A 17,082-nucleotide genomic window follows, 5' to 3' on the forward strand; every position below is an offset into this window, starting at 1 on the left:
CCAAGAAGAAAAAATCACCTTTTTAGCATCCTCTTCTTCTTCATACTCTTCTGCATAGTACAGCTTGTCACCAGCAATCCTACAGTAGTGTCGGTTCCATTGCTAAAAGACAGAACGATCATTGAGGTATCCCCAAGAGAGGATTGGCAAACAGCTCTTCCCCAGGCTTCAAGGCCGGTTTGAAAATGCACTGTGGCAACTCAACACCAGATTCTCCCTTTAATGAAACCTGTTGGCGTTTCAGAAACAAACCAACCAGTCAGGACTGCTTGCTCTGTGGGAGTGCTATAGTTACAAGGTACTGTCTAATACAGGATGCCTGATGGCATTCATTCCAAAAAAATGAATGCCATCAGGAAAATGGGATCATTAAAATTCAAAGCTGAAATACCTCTGCATTACATTTTTTTTTCTTTATTGTTAATTGTGGAAACTGTATTCAAGTCAGTAAAACGAGGGAAAAAGAGATTTGACTGGAGAGATTAAATAGGTTACAGAACATGTAAAGCATATATTCAATATAGAGGGTATGTACAGTATAAGATGTAGCTTTCAAATGAGCAAAAATATTTTTCTTGCTGTCATCTGCAAGACATTTTATAATCTACCTGTATATCACTGGAAAACATTATTAATGCACAGAGCTGGGTCGTTGATGTCATGATTTTTACTGAGAAGTGGGTAACTGCATTACAAGTGTTGGGCACTGTATTTTGTTCATGTACTGCAAATATGTTGTGCTACACAAATGCTCAGTGTGCTCAGTGTTGTGCAACTGCACCTCATCTACTGGGTCCCAGATGAGCAGATCTCCCTGCTTCTCTCCTTTACGAAGATCTCCTCGACCTGTCCCATCATCTGGTCTCCCCAAATCATCAATTGAGCTCAGCTTCTTATGCTACAAACAGAAGAAGAAGGAATAAGCAAGGCGAAATCTCCGAACCACAGCATGGTTACAGGATCAACAACAGGGAGCAGGGCCACAAAATGTCCTTGACCTTTCCCATGTCCTGCATGCTGTTGCATTACCTTGATAATGATTCTGCCCTTCAGCTGCGTGGGCGAGGGCAGCTGGTCTGCAATCTGTTCGACTGGCTCTGTCAGTAACTTCTCCTGAAAAACCTCCTGGAATATTCTGGCCATCTGACGCTGCTGTTCAATACAGCAGTGCTCTTCGATGGACAAAATGAGAGGGTACCTACACAGTACGGACAGATCAAGATTATCCCACAATGTGACAAAAAAAAATGATCTTATTGAAAATGGTGCTTTTTTTTCTTCAGAATAATGCTATATACTGTAATTAGCAGTTTTGATTTGAAAGAGGAAAGTGTAGAGCACAGATGCGAACTTTACAAATTTGATGAATTTCATGAGAGCACAGATTATAGGAAATGTATTCATATAGTGATACTAGTGTGTTTTAAACTTTAAAAATCGAAGCTGAAATCTATTTCATTAACTTAATCCTTTTTAAAGCCTCAGCAGACACAAGAGAAAAAAACCCAAACCATTTCGAGTTACTCCGTATCTGAACTAGAGAACAAAGGAAGATAAAAAACTGGACATTTTAGAAATCTTAGAACGTGAAAATTTTTCCTACACATTCATACTTGGCGTATCCCAAATACTAAGATCCGAAATAGACATACAAAGACATATCCTACTATCAAAATCATTCTAATTACTCTCCTAAATGTATGACACCCAAGAGCCTCATCGCCAAGAAGCCTGAACACTTACTCTGAGGCAACAAAAGCGTGCTCGTTGATCGCCCTCACAACATCTTCAAATTTGATCTTTGTGGTCCTCGTCCAGCCGTGGTAAATGATGGGCTCCCCCGGGCCATCCCAGCAGTCCACTGTGCAGCAAGGGAAATGGCGAGATGTTCATTTTGTGGATGCCCAAGACATCGCCCGAAACTCAAGTTTTGTTTTTATCAAGCATTCATTCAAATGAAAAAAACACCATTTCTATCATGCAACAGATATCCAGTGGGAATGTTTCATTTATCCCATAGGACAGTGTGTAAATCCGAAAGCATAAGAGCTCCAAAACACAATAAAGGTTCCAAATTAACATGTGCATCTGGCTGGTTTTAACGATCCTCAAAACCCATCCAGCAATTAATGACTTTTAAGGCATCGACTTCAGCAACATGGGCAGGTCTGTTTCAGACACGCATTGCTCTTTGTTAACCACTGCCGTTGTTTTACATCTTATTTCTGCAACAGAAAATAAAAATATGGGTTCTGGAAGTACACAATATTGAAAGTAAATTAACAAGCTGCTGTAGCTGGATCACTGAAACTTGTATACGTGTAACTAAAAATGAAACGGAACCTTCAAGACCAATCTTTCTTCAGTGGTAAAGTTTTGGTCTTCCACTGAAAGTCAAGAGTTGTTTTTTTCTAGAAAGTGAACAGAAAGTTGTGGAGTGCAGAACAGACCAGTAAAAGTGCACTAACCAAAGCTGTGCAGTTTTTTTCCTCTGTGGACTTTTGCCTGTTACCCATGGTGCATTTATTAGGTTTTCACTCCTCAACTCTGGTTCTAAAGGGCTTCCAGTATTTCATACAGGCCTTCATTGCACTTTGCTACTCTGACTTACCACAACAGGCATTTCTAAGCATTGTTTTTCTTTCTTACACCATGATGTAGCCATGTTTGATGTAATAAAATAGTGGACACATGGTAAGACCACAGGAACCCACTGCAAATAGGAAAAGTGCTATACAGAAGTAAATGTAAAAGCACCACAACAGACATTTATAGGGATTCACTGGTCACTACAGTCACTGCTTAAAGACACAACTGACTTTAACTAGCAATTCTTTTTGTAGATCTTGACATCCTTTGAACACTGATCATTGAACATTTTTTTACACTTTATTATCTGGTTATAGAACTCAATTTTTATCACAACTTCAAATCTCTGCTATACTGTATTAAAAAAATGGTGGGTTTAGCACACACAGTGGTTTATACATAGTATACAGTGCTTTACGATAGTTGCTTAAACTGGTATTATGTAAAATAAAATGCAATATAATTATAAGGTTTTAATAAAAGGAAACTGACACTCAATACATCGACATCCCATCCTCAGACACCTGACATACGCTTCTGTAGAAGATTCGCTCCGAAGCTGATCGCCTGTGAGGTACCTGAAGAGACAACAAACAGATATTAATTACATCACATTTGCTTCACAAAAAACACTAATACAGTGTTAATGAAACTGATAATAAAAACAAAAGCTTAAAGACACAAGGCACTATAAAAAATATTCTCTGGAACACTCGCTCATAAAGGAATCATCAACCATCATGAATATTCCAGAAAAATGTCTTAAACACTATCAATAGAAAAATCTTTTTACACTACATAGCCTTGTGGTCAAAGCCAATACCATGTCCTGAGAGGAGAGGCATAAAGGAGAGAGAGGAAAGAGGACAGATGGAGAGCATGTAACACAACAGCTCACTGGAGAAATGTACATAGCCATGCTGCTGTAAAATACGATGCAATTCATTTCCTATAGCGAAGTATTAGCTAAAAAATATCTAACATGCATTTCCTTTTTCATAGGAGAGTGTACTTCAGTCAGTATTGGATCCTCTTCCTTTCTCTTTGCTTTCACTTACGTAAAGCTGTGTAGATAGTGTTGCAGTACTATTTGTGTCACACACACTTAACACTTAGCTTTTTCAGACATATGTGGGTGTTGGCTTCAGGACCTCACGCCTCATGTCATTTTAGAAATAGGACACAGCCGCAAACCCTCAGCTGTGAGGAACAGACTGAAAATCAGACCATCAGATCATTGGTAGATTTGAACTGTATTTAAAGCTTCACTAGATTATTGGAAGGCACGGACATGGAAAAGGGGTCTTCAAAGAAAAATACACCAAAATACACAGACTTCCCTGGCCAGAAGCAAAAACTGAAACTGTAAACCCCAACATAAAATCTTTAAAAGCTCGAGCACAGGCTAAATACACTGCAGAAAAGGCCAGTCACAGCTACTGTAAAGACAGGAAATGGAAGAAACAAATCCCTTACGTGTTGTGAGATGAGTTGATCCAATAGTGAGACAGCGGATTATTCATGTCCTGGGGACAGACTTCCGAAAACTTCTCATCCCAAATAGAGTTTTCCTTGGAGAACAGGTAATTCATGAACTGTAATGCAAGATGCAGAAAAAAAAATAGTTACAAATTTGTTGCATTACTTTTAGAGAATCTGGAAAAACCTAGAACTTGCATTTCCAGCCATGCTACATTATACCTTAGCTACACATCAGGGCGACAAATCAGGCCATACAAGCTCATTTCTGGAGGTCTAACAAAAAAATTGGTACTGCCTCATGTTCAGTTGTGAGCTTTATGATGCCGGTGACAATGTTTAGATGACCTAGTCTAATTCTACATTGCCTTTCAGAAAGTTCCATTATGTATGAACGACAAATGTATTTGGAAGAAAGGTTTTCTTTAGAAGGTAGCAGTACCTCGCTAACTTTGAATTCGGGATCATTGGTCTTCCTCATGGTGTCATCAATAAAGGTGGTCATGAGCTCCCGAACCATGTTTAGGTCAGTGGCCCAATTCTCCTGTGGTACAAGAAAAGTACAGCATGAAAGTTTGGAATGAATGAATTATCAAAAATCATCAGCCTAGGTTACAGCCAGCGAAGGCAAACCAGTTGTGTCCCGAGAAGCAAAGCCTGTTCAACACATTAACCCAACTGTCAAGGCACAGTAGCCTTGTCTTTGTTATCAGTATTATTAAAAAACATAAAGAAGATCCCCTTGGTGGTGACTGTTAAAACAAAAGATCATATTTCAGGGAACTATGCATTGTTGCACAAAAGATAAAACAGAACAATGCTTTTACCTTCTGCTGGTAGAGGAGGAACCTCTGGAAATCATACAGAAGAACTGCTGAAGCATCTGGCTTGTCAGTGTTACTAAGCAACATCATTGACAGAGACAACAAACAAATCATTATTATTATCTTCATCATGTCAGGCAAATACGTTTCCTTCAAGACAACTTGTATTTGCATTCATTTACTGCTAAGCTAAGCATGCTAAGCATCATCACTGACCCAATCTGAGTGAAGTACCCTGCTCAAAGGTACAACAGCTGTGCCCCATATGGGACCTGAGCCCAGGGCCTTCTAGTCCAGAACCCTAACCACTCCTCCACACTGCTGCCTACGAATGGCAAAAAGACACATTGCAGGATCTGATTGTTCTTGGCCCATTCACTGCACAATTACAAAATTATAGTGGTAAGGGTGACATCAAAGCAAAGTGCTGATGTTATATGCTGTATAAATTATCCACCTTTATTATCCTGATCACTGTATTTCAGAAGACCACAGAATTTCATGTGATCAGTGCTACATTAAAAAAGTACAATGACTAAAGTTAGAAGAATGTGAAACATGTTAAACAACTTAGTTGAATTAATCTCAGTTATAAACTTGCTGGACTGTAGTGCTGAACCACAAAGGCCACATTACTATCTTATACAATTTGAAGCACAGTGTATGTTTCAGTGAGAGGGTACAGGAGATCTGCAGCACTGTGGTTCAGTTTCTAAACCACTACAAGGGGTCATGTCAAGTTGGAGAGCACCGATGGTGCAGAAGAAAAAGGAATTGCATTTTCTACACTTTTCCAGGCTTAAGAAAAAGTTATCTTTTTTAATTTCTATTTGATAGGGGATGGAAAGAATGTATTGAAAGTGAAAATAAACCTCACCCCATGATAAAAGAGCAAGACTCCTTCTTAAACTCCTCGAGAACCTGAAGGTGAACAGAGAAACAGTATCATCAAGAAGGCAGCACCACTAGTTCACAGCTACCAAGTAGAAAACAAGGTACACAGCCCAAGCAAGCTTTCAATATGACAGAGCTGCCATTTGAAACACAGTATAGAGGGCAGGTATTATTAAAGCTAGGCACTATAATATACTTTTCTAAACACATTGAACATTTGTTATGTGACCAATTGCAGATGATTTTTTAAGTAATTCCCAGAGCTCCCTTAATTGTTTAACTAGTCAATAACAGGTGATTTAGGGTGACTTCTTCGACTTTTTGGATTTGAGGTCTTCAGACACAGGGTTGAACACCACTAGCATAGAGGTCAATTACAGCAACCAAATTAAATCTTCTGCACCAGGCCCTGCACGGTCCATAAGATCACATTTTCACATAGAGAGGCGTGTGGGTTTGGTGCTTCATCACAATTTAATTTGCTCATTATTTCAATGCGGCAGTCTGCTGCACTGACAAGCTTCTTCCCAGGAATGGAAATGCACAGTAAAACAAGACACAGTAAAACATTACTGTATATTAGTGTTGCACTTCTCTGGGAGCCAGAATGGTACTAGTGCACATTCAGCAGAAGAACAGCGAAAGATCAGGACTACATTTTGAACATGTCAGAGGAGGAGAGTGAACATGCTGTGGAACCCCTGGGGAGCAGGCAGCTGATCTCTCACAGTGAGCCGAGGCCAAGAGGAAATAAAAAAAAAATAGAGCAGCTTACGCATTTCTGATTGTCAAACATCAGGTTGTTGTAGAACTTATGAAATTGCTCAAAATCTAGGACATCTTTGCGGGCACACAATTCCTATTCAAAAAATGAGATCTCAGATATTTGAACAAACAAACAGAGAGAATTTGATGAAATGTAAGAAACATTTTATATACTTTAGTAACAGCAATAATTTTACTGAAGTTTCTATATGCTATTAAACATACTATTATAGCCATTACTACTTAGACTGTGCCAGAAAATATATACATCAAAGATCAGTGTTATTAATTTAAGTAAAATTAATTAAATTTAAATGTAATTAATGTTCTTGCACTCTACTATTGTGTGTTATTGACAATTCTATTTAAATAGCCCCTATTTAATAGAAAAATAGAATAGAATTATAATGACATTTTAACGCACACTTCTTTTTTAGAAATCTGACCACCAAATGTAAAGCTGTAACTACTGTAGACTCTTTGAAATGTTTAGGGATGTTTTACATCTTACATTTTGAATAAAAGGTCAAAAAACATTAGGAGTTCTTACATGTTTTTTGTTTGCAAATTAAGATTAAATTTATTTAGACTTTACTCCAAAAAGTGGAGATGGTTGCAGTGTTAAGCATTGCTCAGTAAATAAAGGTAACAATGATGGATAACTACCGAAAACCTGTCCTTAAGGAACTTAGCATTGGGCACTTTGAAATTCAGCTGTGGCAGCAAGGACTTCATTTCTTTCATAGTGATCCTGTGAAAAACACGGATGTGAAAATGAGGTCAGAGTATCTCAACTAGGCTCTTTAAAGTCCTTTCACACCATGATGAGACCATTGTTCCTTTGGCTAGCAATACAAGGTGACACATACCCATCCAGAAAATGTTATAAAGCGCAGAAGGTACAAAAGAAACTTAAAAAAAGTCAATTTATATGCACATTTATTTAAATGCCACACAGCTAGTACAGGTGGCTACACATTAGATTAAAAGACCATTAATTGTCTTTGCTGTGCTTAACTGTTTTACATCAGGAAGGTGTGAGGGTCTTCTAACCAAATTACAAAATAAAGCTGGTAGAAAAGGACATCCAGTTGAAATGACTTACTTGTTCTTTTTCGATTGATCAATTGAATACATCTGCTTCCTCAACCAGCTGTAGGGACAAAATCAAAACCAGCTGTGAATAAAACTGTACATTTGTACAATCATTCACATCAGCAGAGCCACTACCTGAAAGACTAGAAACGAGCAGCAGTTATTTTTGATAGACAACTGTAGATCAATGAAGATATTTTAGATGTACAGTATGTCAGAATGGCACACTGGACAGGACAGATGTATGGTGCAAAGAAACATTCAGCTTCTGTACTCTAGATGACTTAGGTTTTTAATGCTTTTCATTAAATTTGGAACAGATACAACTGATAAGAAATTTGTTCCACTGTTCCACACTCCTATCTTTTATAAGGGTTACATTATGCAAATCTCTACATAGACCCAAATTTACATAAGACAAAATGGATTCTTATATAGTAACTGTACGTTACTACAGTATTCATCATTATTACGGTAGTGTGATAATCCAAACTTACACTGTTACAATATCATCACAGTGTATTGTACAGTACTTATAATAAAGTACAATAATAAAACTACTCTTGCAGTTGCAGGGCATTTGCATTGTTCTTCTTTACAGTACAAGCTGCTTTGGGTAACATTGCAAACACACTGTGTAAATGATTTCACACAACACGCAGGTAAGAGAAGAGATGCACACCGGGCAATGTGGAAAGAGACTGAAAATGAAAAGACAATACCTTTCTACAATGTCTGGGGTAGGAGCGGCCACAGTCTCCTCTCTTAGCAGTTCCACACCAATTAGCCACTTTTCTGCTTCTTTATGAGTATCCGCTGCAGGGAGACACAAAACAAAGCCTGTGAAGAGTAGTTAGAAAACTGTGGAAAAAGGCCAGTTTTATCCACACTGATGAAGTGAAACAAGTCCTGCTGTTAGAATCTCACTGTCTACTTCATGAAGCCAAAAGCCAAACTCCTTTGCAGCCTTCTTTTTCACCAAGCTTCTCGTGAGATTACAACAGCCTGACACATACCGCTGAGGCTTAGGGTGTTGAGGACAAATTGGGATCCGTAGAAAATGGTGAAGCAGGTGGTCTCATCAAGGCATCTTTCTTTAAACCGTTCAAAGTCCTTAAAGTTCTTTCCAGGACGTATTTCTCTGATCTCATGTAAATCCACTGAAACAAAAAAAACAAGGAACAAGTGTGAATTAGATAGGGAAAGCACTAGAATTACATTATTTTCTATCAGAGGTTTCAGTATAAACATATAAAGGGATAGCACACTTCAGACTTAATCCGTCACTGTTGTCACGACCCCCTTCCTTCACTTAAGAGGAATGAACTAGGGAGGCAATTGCAAGTGTGAAGTTGGAGTGGCAGGAGGGAAGCTAGATGCTGTGCATGAATGATAAATTGTTTTGGTGTTGTGCTAAATGATGTGCACAGAATTGTGGGCAACAGAGAGAGCAAAGTGTTAGATTAAAATTTCTTGTCCCAGACATCTGTGAAATAACATCATTTAGTATTTTAAAATAAGACTTTACACAAGTCCCTTTACACAAATCTATATGTTCTTAACAGGGCACAGAGGGAGAGTGGCACTCTCCGTTTGTGGTTTGGAAAAGAATCTTTGTAACAACCTTGTCCTTCAGAGGTGTGAGGGAACTAGAGTACCTGTTGAAAACTCATTCAGCTACACAAGTTTTTGCCAACTCATATGAACAGCTGATAATAAAAACAAATAGGACTATGGAGCTAAGAGCCTGCAGTGCTAATCATCTGATCACTGTATTGTTCCTTTTCAGTCATTTTTCATTTCAGCACATGCAACGCTGATCAAACAGGTACTGCATTTCTTTGGAGACTACAGCAGGGTTCAATATCTGCAAACGTAGTATTCACTTATTGGCAAAGGGCTCTGGCCGATGGGGTCTTGGATGAAAGAAAAGTAAAGCCGGATGAAACAGGGTTGAAGGCTGTTAACTGTAGCTTTCAAACTAAGGACACAACAGACTAGGATAGTGAGACAAACCTACAATAGCTAGTGAGTGAGCCTCTTCTTTTGGTTGGGTTGCTTGTTTTAGTTGAGTACTTCAATTATTATAGGACTTTTACTTATGTCTTCTATCCATACATACTGTATATATACTGTAGTACATTATGGGAAGATACAGGAGCAGACTTGGTTATATGCAAATGTAGTTATTAGCGAAGGTTCTCTGCACCAAAACTTTCCAAACGTCGAGACCTACTGTATGTTATTTGGCATGAATGCAATACAAATGTCTTCCAAATTTACGTACAAAAACACAGTGACTAACTCCCCATAAGTGTGTGTGCAGTAACATACTGTAGACTGTAGCTTAATAAAATAAAGTTAAATAAATAAAGTCCACTGTGACAGTGGACCACACCTTCCACTGGACTCCCCACCCCGCGGCGTGTGGGAATGCGCAGCTATCACACCGGAGGCTAATCAGGCCTGCGCTTTACGATCCCCATGCGCCCGCAGACACTGTCAGTTTAGGACCGAATGTGTTCCCCTCAACGGCAACACAAACAATTACTCCGACCTGAGAAAGGATTCTCTCCTATACCAGAGAACAGAAATCTCCGCAGACGGCTACACACCAGCACACTGCAGAGGATTAAGAAGCGCTCTGCTGGTACTCAGGCAGCTCCCCATCAGATCCGACTCTATCACACATCTAGACTCAATGTGAAACTTTGTTTCACATTTCATTTAAGAAATAAGCCAATACATATACAAGGTACTAATTAATTGTTCCATGAGGAGGGCTACCTCATCTACACTATCTATGTGCCATCTTTCCAGAATAAACCTTAAATTTATGCAGTATTTTACATCCTAAAGGATCCTAGAAGACTTAACATACAGGAGGGGACCCACTTCATCTGCTATTGTAATGCACCTTCCTCGGGGATCTTGGGTGACAGCCACCCTTACGTGCCAGCAGTCCCACTGCACTGAAATTGAATCTAATCGCTGTTAGATCACGTAGGGAAGTGAGAAATTGTTTCTATAACTGAATTAAGGAAGAATGTTTAGGTAGGCCAGACTGTAAGAGCACAGAGGGGAATTTACCCAGGACACCCTTCAACTTCCTGAGACATGGGATCCGTGATGATCTTTGATGACCAAATAGTCAGGACCTCAAGTTTAATGCCTTATCTAAAGGATGAGACCTCCTACTGGAGACTGGAGATTCATAGATGTTTAATTGCAGTATTCTAAAGATGTCCTTCCTATTCCTAATGTTCCTCCTATTTACATCAACTAAAGAAACTAAAGAGATGTTATTATAAAACTTTACAGCCCCATAGTTTTAGAGGACTGAGCATATTATCAAATAATGTTTATTTTCATATTGAATTTCATTTTTGAAACCTTCTTACAATTACAGTTGAAAATTTTCAATTACAATTTCTACATTTTTTAAGCCTTTTTGTTCAGTCTTGAAGGAAATTACATTTTTATGCCATCTTGTCACTGCTGAGAAAAACATAAACCAGAGAAAATTATTAGGTTGATTTCAAGATAGGTTCCACAGCCTCTACTAAATGACAACAAACGTGGTTTCTGATGATGCTTGATACTGTAAGAAGGGCATCTCTTATCAAGCATCATCAGAAACCAAGTTTGTTTGTCTCAAGTTTGCAAAAATGAAATCTATGAATTGGCTACATTATTCTGCTCTCCTCCCCACTGATATCTGATGTGTGGTGAGCGTTCTGGCGCACTATGGCTGCCGTCGCATCATCAGGTGGATGCTGCACATTGGTGGTGGTGGAGGGGAGTCCCCATTACCTGTAAAGCGCTTTGAGTGGAGTGTCCAGAAAACCGCTATATAAGTGTAAGCAATTATTATTATTATTATCTCTTTAGACACAGAAGGCACTCCAGTTCAAAACCCAAACGTTTTGAGGCAGCAGCAATAACAGCCATTTATTTGTGCTGCCACCATGCATTTTGTATTTAATTGTTTAGCCACCTTTCCTGTACTATTCTTGTAAAGGCCTTCGAGACAATGCTCACCAAGAAAAGCCTCTCAAAAATGTTTCTGGAATTTTTACTGTACAACCTTGAAAGCATAGCTGAAGTACTCAAACAGGTGCAGTGTTATAATATTAGGCGAGGACTTACACTAAGCAATTTAGTATTAAAGCTATTTTATTTCTTGTCAAAATCAGCATTTTGGCATGCTCATTTTCAAATGGTGCTCCCATTTTCCCTTTACATTATATAGTGTACAATCTTGGGAGGTGCTGTATCTTGTCATGTCCTGCCTATTTCACCTAACCAATTGATAGGCCTCGCATGAACAGATTTTAGGACGAATATAATGACTGAAGGATGAGTGACAGTTGTTTTGGTTTTTTTTGTCTGGGGCAAACACAACCCTCTCAAGCATGAGAAGCTAGACCCTGGCTTCTCAACTGCACCAGGAAGAGCGATCTGAACACACGCGAGCGCTCTGTGGTCTTCTGTGGTTGGCTCGCCGACTGCTCACAGAACAGGAAATGGCACCTGCGAAAAGGAAGCAGATTCTGATGGCTTTCTCCCTGAGGGATTTGCATCTCGCCCAGAATCAAGACACTATCACTTGACTGCTCATATTGTTCACAAAACTTTACTCAGTTTATTTCAAAACCCTCAGCCCTCCGCTTGCACAAAGAAAAGCTTGTGACCCTCATGCATATGGAAATGTGATCCCAGAGGACACAAAGCCTCAGTGAGGCTGCTTTGCAAATTCCTTCTCAGAGATCAGATAAAATCAAAGTCACCCCCGCTTTAAGCCTATAACAATATACTCGGCAACAAAAACGCACACTGTTCCCTGCACCTTCATGACAGGCTTTCCCACTGACAGTTTTGCATGAACAATTTTATTATCACAATATTTATTAATAATAATAAAACTGACAAGGATAGCACCCTCTATTGGTAAACCCCATACAGCTAATGTCAACATGATATGGAGTGGAAATTCTGGTTAAGTCCAGAATTGCAGAGGAGGTTTCTGTAGTGTAATTGTGATCATACAAAGTAAGCATGAAACTATTATACAGAAACTTATTCCTTTTTAAGGACTACTATATCCTCTGTTCAAATGTTACAGCTGCTATAGGTCAACAGATACTTTTCAAAGACATTTTTGGAACATAAGGTCTGATCTATCTGTTCATGTTCAACATTTAGCTGAGTACAGTACAAGAATCCTTGTGGGACCCGTGCCTGTGTCCTGCAGGCACTGAGGTTTCTTAGCTCACTTAGAAAGATATTCCAAACTACTCTCCCATGGAATATATTCATGTCCTTGAGCTGTGCCCCAGAGCTCATTTAGATAATCGGTGAGAATTCTGAAAAGACCAGCCCTAACATTTTAAAATAAAATATGCAAAGAAACCAGCTGGTGTTCAAAACATAAGGGAAGGAAACACTTTTTGAGGGAAGTCACTTTGATTAAACAAAACCTTTGCATATCTGAAAAATATTTTTTTAGATGCGTATGAGGCTACGCGCACATAACAAACCACATACAAACTACTTAAAAACAGATGATGAAACAAAACCAGCTGCAATATACTATTTCATTCAGATTCAAATGTTTTCACACGAAGCCCTGCTGGCAAGCGTTCAGCTTGGGGCCACTCAGAATGAACGGGTGCGATTTCATTTATTATAATATTATAATTACAGTACCTTTCCACAACAGAGAAGCTCCCACAGTGATGAATTCCAGACAACTGGCCATCAGGGAAAACACAAGGAAGCATCTTCTTCATTCATACTCATGATTTATACAGTATAGGCACCTTAACTGCAGAACTTTTTTACATTTTACAGTACCTATGTTTGAAGTCATTGTGAAAAAAACGGTCATTTTAGAACCCAGTAGATACCATAAATAATATATTTTATGTTTTAAATACCATTTATTTTTTTAAATAAACAGCTTGAATGCCTGCTGGCATATGGAATTCTCAATCTCTAACCAGGCAATGATGCAGTGCCACAGAAACGTCATAAGAAACTGGGAAGAAAAGCACCTTGTGATTCAGACAGTGATAAGGTGCAGTAGCTGTGCTCATCTGTTTCGAAGCTGCCCGCTTCAGTGTTTGCCTTTATTTGATCTTTTCACCGCTACATCAAGACCAAAACAGGACATTGTCACTTTAAGATTTATCCGAAGAACCATCAAATGTTTGGTCACCGATGTAATTGAGTAATCGCTTAAAAGCAAACACTTTTTTTTTTAATTATTATTATTAACATTCAAACCAAACAGGAACTTTTGTTTTCAGCAAGTCTAGGGTTGTCCCCCACACGCACAGGCACACTTGGTTCAAGACGGGCCTGGTGGGGACCAGCTCTCTGTGGACACACTGCAGAACTGCTGCGCTGAATGTCACTGAAGAGGGCTGCAGACCCGCTGAGGCCCCTTTCAGCATATCAGGGGGGGGAAAAGGGGAAGCATCAGAAAATTAGGAAACAGCTCAGCATACTGTGCTACGCATTCACTGATAAATTGCCTTTTTTTTTTCTTCTATTCAGAAGAAAGTAGACATTCCGGGCAAGCTGCACGCTGGTCAGCCGATTTCAGAGCTACGGAAGTCAAGACTGTTACAGATGAGAGGCTGCACTACTGCGATCTCAAGAGCAGGGGTGATTTTATTTTAACACTGCAAAGTCCTATAGTTTGTAGCACTGAGGCTACAACAGGGACAGATGATTTGAAATCTCTCAAGCCACGCTTGGTTGAGAAACCCTCCTTTTGAATGCTTTAAGCAAAGCTCATCGGATGCAAGTTTTTTTTTTACTTTTTTGTCAATCTACCGTACACCCTTCCTCCTCTCTATTTGAATAATAAACATCAGAAATAAATGAAAGTGGCCTTTGAAACGTGGCCTGCGTCTTGAATTAAACATCAGCTCGCTATGAGTTGGGAAACCTGATGAACATCAAAAAAGTATCGGCACAATATAAGGGCAACAGAATTAGTATACATGATACATTTGCAAATACTTTATTTTTAAAGCACAATGTATTGTCCTAAAAAATAAATGTGTTGTGTCTCATTGATAAACCCTGCTTGCTGATGCAAACATTGGGAATTTAAAATTTGGAGCACATTTTTCACAAAGTGCTTTGAAAATTGTTGTCATGTTTTTCATAGAAAAACCAAATAAAATTGAGTAGCGTTTCTGAAAAATAATCCATTCGTTCCTTATTCACTACAGAACAGCATCAGAAAACTCTTACACTAAAAATAATTTACATAATATGATTTTCATCTTGAAAAACCATCATGCACGTCCCACCTGTGGTACAAAATTGGGTGATTAAAGTTCATAAATTAGAAACTTCTTAAAACTTAAGAATTTGATTTTAGAGACATTTTACAATACTGCCTACAGTATGCCAGTCTCGTGGAGATTCTATCACTTCAGATGAAAAGGCTACCATTTGTTTATGATATTGAAGCTGAAATAATCGTTTTGTTTCAAGTGATTTCACTCAGAAACCTACAAGCCGATGTTTTAGATGAAAAGCCGTTCTTGGCACACAAATTCCCAAACTTTCAAAAACTTCAACAAACGAAACAAGACTGAGGCTCATTCCGCAACATACAGAAAATTGCACAACATACATTGATGCTGTGCTAGCGTCTCCTAGGTGCTGAAACGTCGGGTTTATAACCTTGCTACGTCTTTACTCAATCTACTGTACCTCCAGGTCAGATTCAGCCAAACACAGCGCATTATTTTTTATATATAAGACTTAAAACGGGCATTTTAGATTTTTGTTCTCGGAGATGTCTACAATTACAAGTTGCGGCATGCATTACTGTAATAAACACGCATTATGGGGGGAAGGTGCGGAGACAGGCTGCAGATCCAGAGATACAGTAGAGCAGCACACGGTATCTGTGCGTAATGATAATACGGGTTCCCTGCTGCTGCGGACATTGCCCATGCAGGAAGTCAGCCCGTATACAGTACTTCTCGGCTGACACTTCCTCGTTCACCCAGCGGACAACACTAGTAGTACTAAACACACAGTCACTGCAGAACAGCGCTCTGAAGCAAGGGCAGTGTCAGGTGCCTTTTTTTAATCTAAAAGATGAAGAAGAAAAAAACCCCATCTCCGAGCGCTCAAGAGTTATTTTCTTTATAGTAAAAGTAAAATCATTTTTTTTAGTCGAAGTGAAGTACAGTAGTTTAAATGCTCGAGATAAAATGTAAGAGCCCGAAGAAACAGCTCGTACAGCTGTGAGTGGATTAAAGTTAAACAGTGGCGGGGATTTATTTTTTAAAATAGATAAAAGCCACGTGTGGTACACACATCCGAAGGCCTTCTGAAAAAACAGCCTGTCACGTAAACCCCTCGGACTTTCCTGAACTCTGTTCAGCCGACCATGCAGGCATTTGGTTACTTGTTAACTTCTTTAAGCTTTTAATTTTTCACAGGAAATACAGAATTACGGGGCAGGCACTGACTGGGTCTGCTGTATATTGCATTTATAGCAGAGTTAGTTGTCGCCTTTTTTTATTTCAATCTGTTTCGGTGTTGTTTATTTCGGTGTTCCTTGACAGTAACGGAGAAACTGGGCGCCTATGCTGAGAAAGTCTTCTTGGGATTCCCCCGAACAAGCCCAAAATGCAATTTTTTTTGACAATTTCTTATTCAATTAAAGCACCGCATCAAAAGCAACATGAGGTTAGTAAGACTAACATTACTCAGACAACTATAAATGGGGCTATGCCATACATAAACAAAATGTGTTTATTGATTGATTGCATAAATCAATTCTCTAGGTGACCCTTGTCAATTTTGGCAAGATTATTTTGCAGTTATGTCTAGGCCCAATGTATGGATATTATATCAGACAATGACTGGGAATGCAGTTTAGTGCTGAACGCAAGATATTGTAAATTTGTTTCTAAGCAAAAACTTTTTCTTGTACACCTGTTTCAAATGTGTTGTATCGTTGTAGAGAAGACTTTTAAATGAGAAAAAAACTGTCACATGTATGAGTGATAATGTTTTTAATATTGAGTCATCTATTTTTGCTTCTGTTTGGAAGAAGTTAGTCAAATATGTGTAAATATATTGCAAGGCTGAAACACGAGAGATCTGAATGTGTCCTGCAGTGGCTTACTGTATCCCAGTCTTCCCAGCACACGAGACACATTCACAGTTCCTCAATCTCCCGTTCACCAGAAAAAATTAAGCTGTCTTCAAACATGAATTTTCTTTTAATATTAATGTGAAAGAATTCATGACCATGTTAAGATAAATATGGAAAATGTTTTTTTTAAGTCTTGAAGAAATCTTGGAGATTTGCAGGAATTTCATTTTGATGTTTCCAATAGCCGAGGAGCAACTTTCTCATTTCATGGGAAACGTCTTTACATTAAACCCCTGT

At 38.8% G+C, this 17,082-nt stretch overlaps 1 protein-coding gene across 2 annotated transcripts in view; it reads right to left on the reverse strand.

The window, feature by feature from the left end:
• The window catches only part of plcg2 (phospholipase C, gamma 2), a 48,650-nt gene that overhangs the window by 20,283 nt on the left and 11,285 nt on the right, over nt 1–17,082 (reverse strand). For both annotated transcript variants that reach the window (XM_088614508.1, XM_088614507.1), the window contains exons 3-16: nt 8,663–8,806; nt 8,369–8,462; nt 7,657–7,704; nt 7,218–7,302; nt 6,562–6,645; nt 5,770–5,813; nt 4,896–4,968; nt 4,511–4,612; nt 4,066–4,184; nt 3,082–3,167; nt 1,744–1,861; nt 1,030–1,198; nt 782–898; nt 19–102 (exon numbers count right to left, since the gene is read on the reverse strand). In XM_088614508.1, coding sequence (XP_088470634.1) covers nt 19–102; nt 782–898; nt 1,030–1,198; nt 1,744–1,861; nt 3,082–3,167; nt 4,066–4,184; nt 4,511–4,612; nt 4,896–4,968; nt 5,770–5,813; nt 6,562–6,645; nt 7,218–7,302; nt 7,657–7,704; nt 8,369–8,462; nt 8,663–8,806 — 1,367 coding nt within the window. The remainder of the gene's footprint in view (nt 1–18; nt 103–781; nt 899–1,029; nt 1,199–1,743; nt 1,862–3,081; nt 3,168–4,065; nt 4,185–4,510; nt 4,613–4,895; nt 4,969–5,769; nt 5,814–6,561; nt 6,646–7,217; nt 7,303–7,656; nt 7,705–8,368; nt 8,463–8,662; nt 8,807–17,082) is intronic.

The sequence above is a fragment of the Lepisosteus platostomus genome, chromosome 20 (genome assembly GCF_059453375.1).
Source record: "Lepisosteus platostomus isolate fLepPlt1 chromosome 20, fLepPlt1.hap1, whole genome shotgun sequence".
Taxonomy (NCBI): Eukaryota; Metazoa; Chordata; class Actinopteri; order Semionotiformes; family Lepisosteidae; genus Lepisosteus; species Lepisosteus platostomus.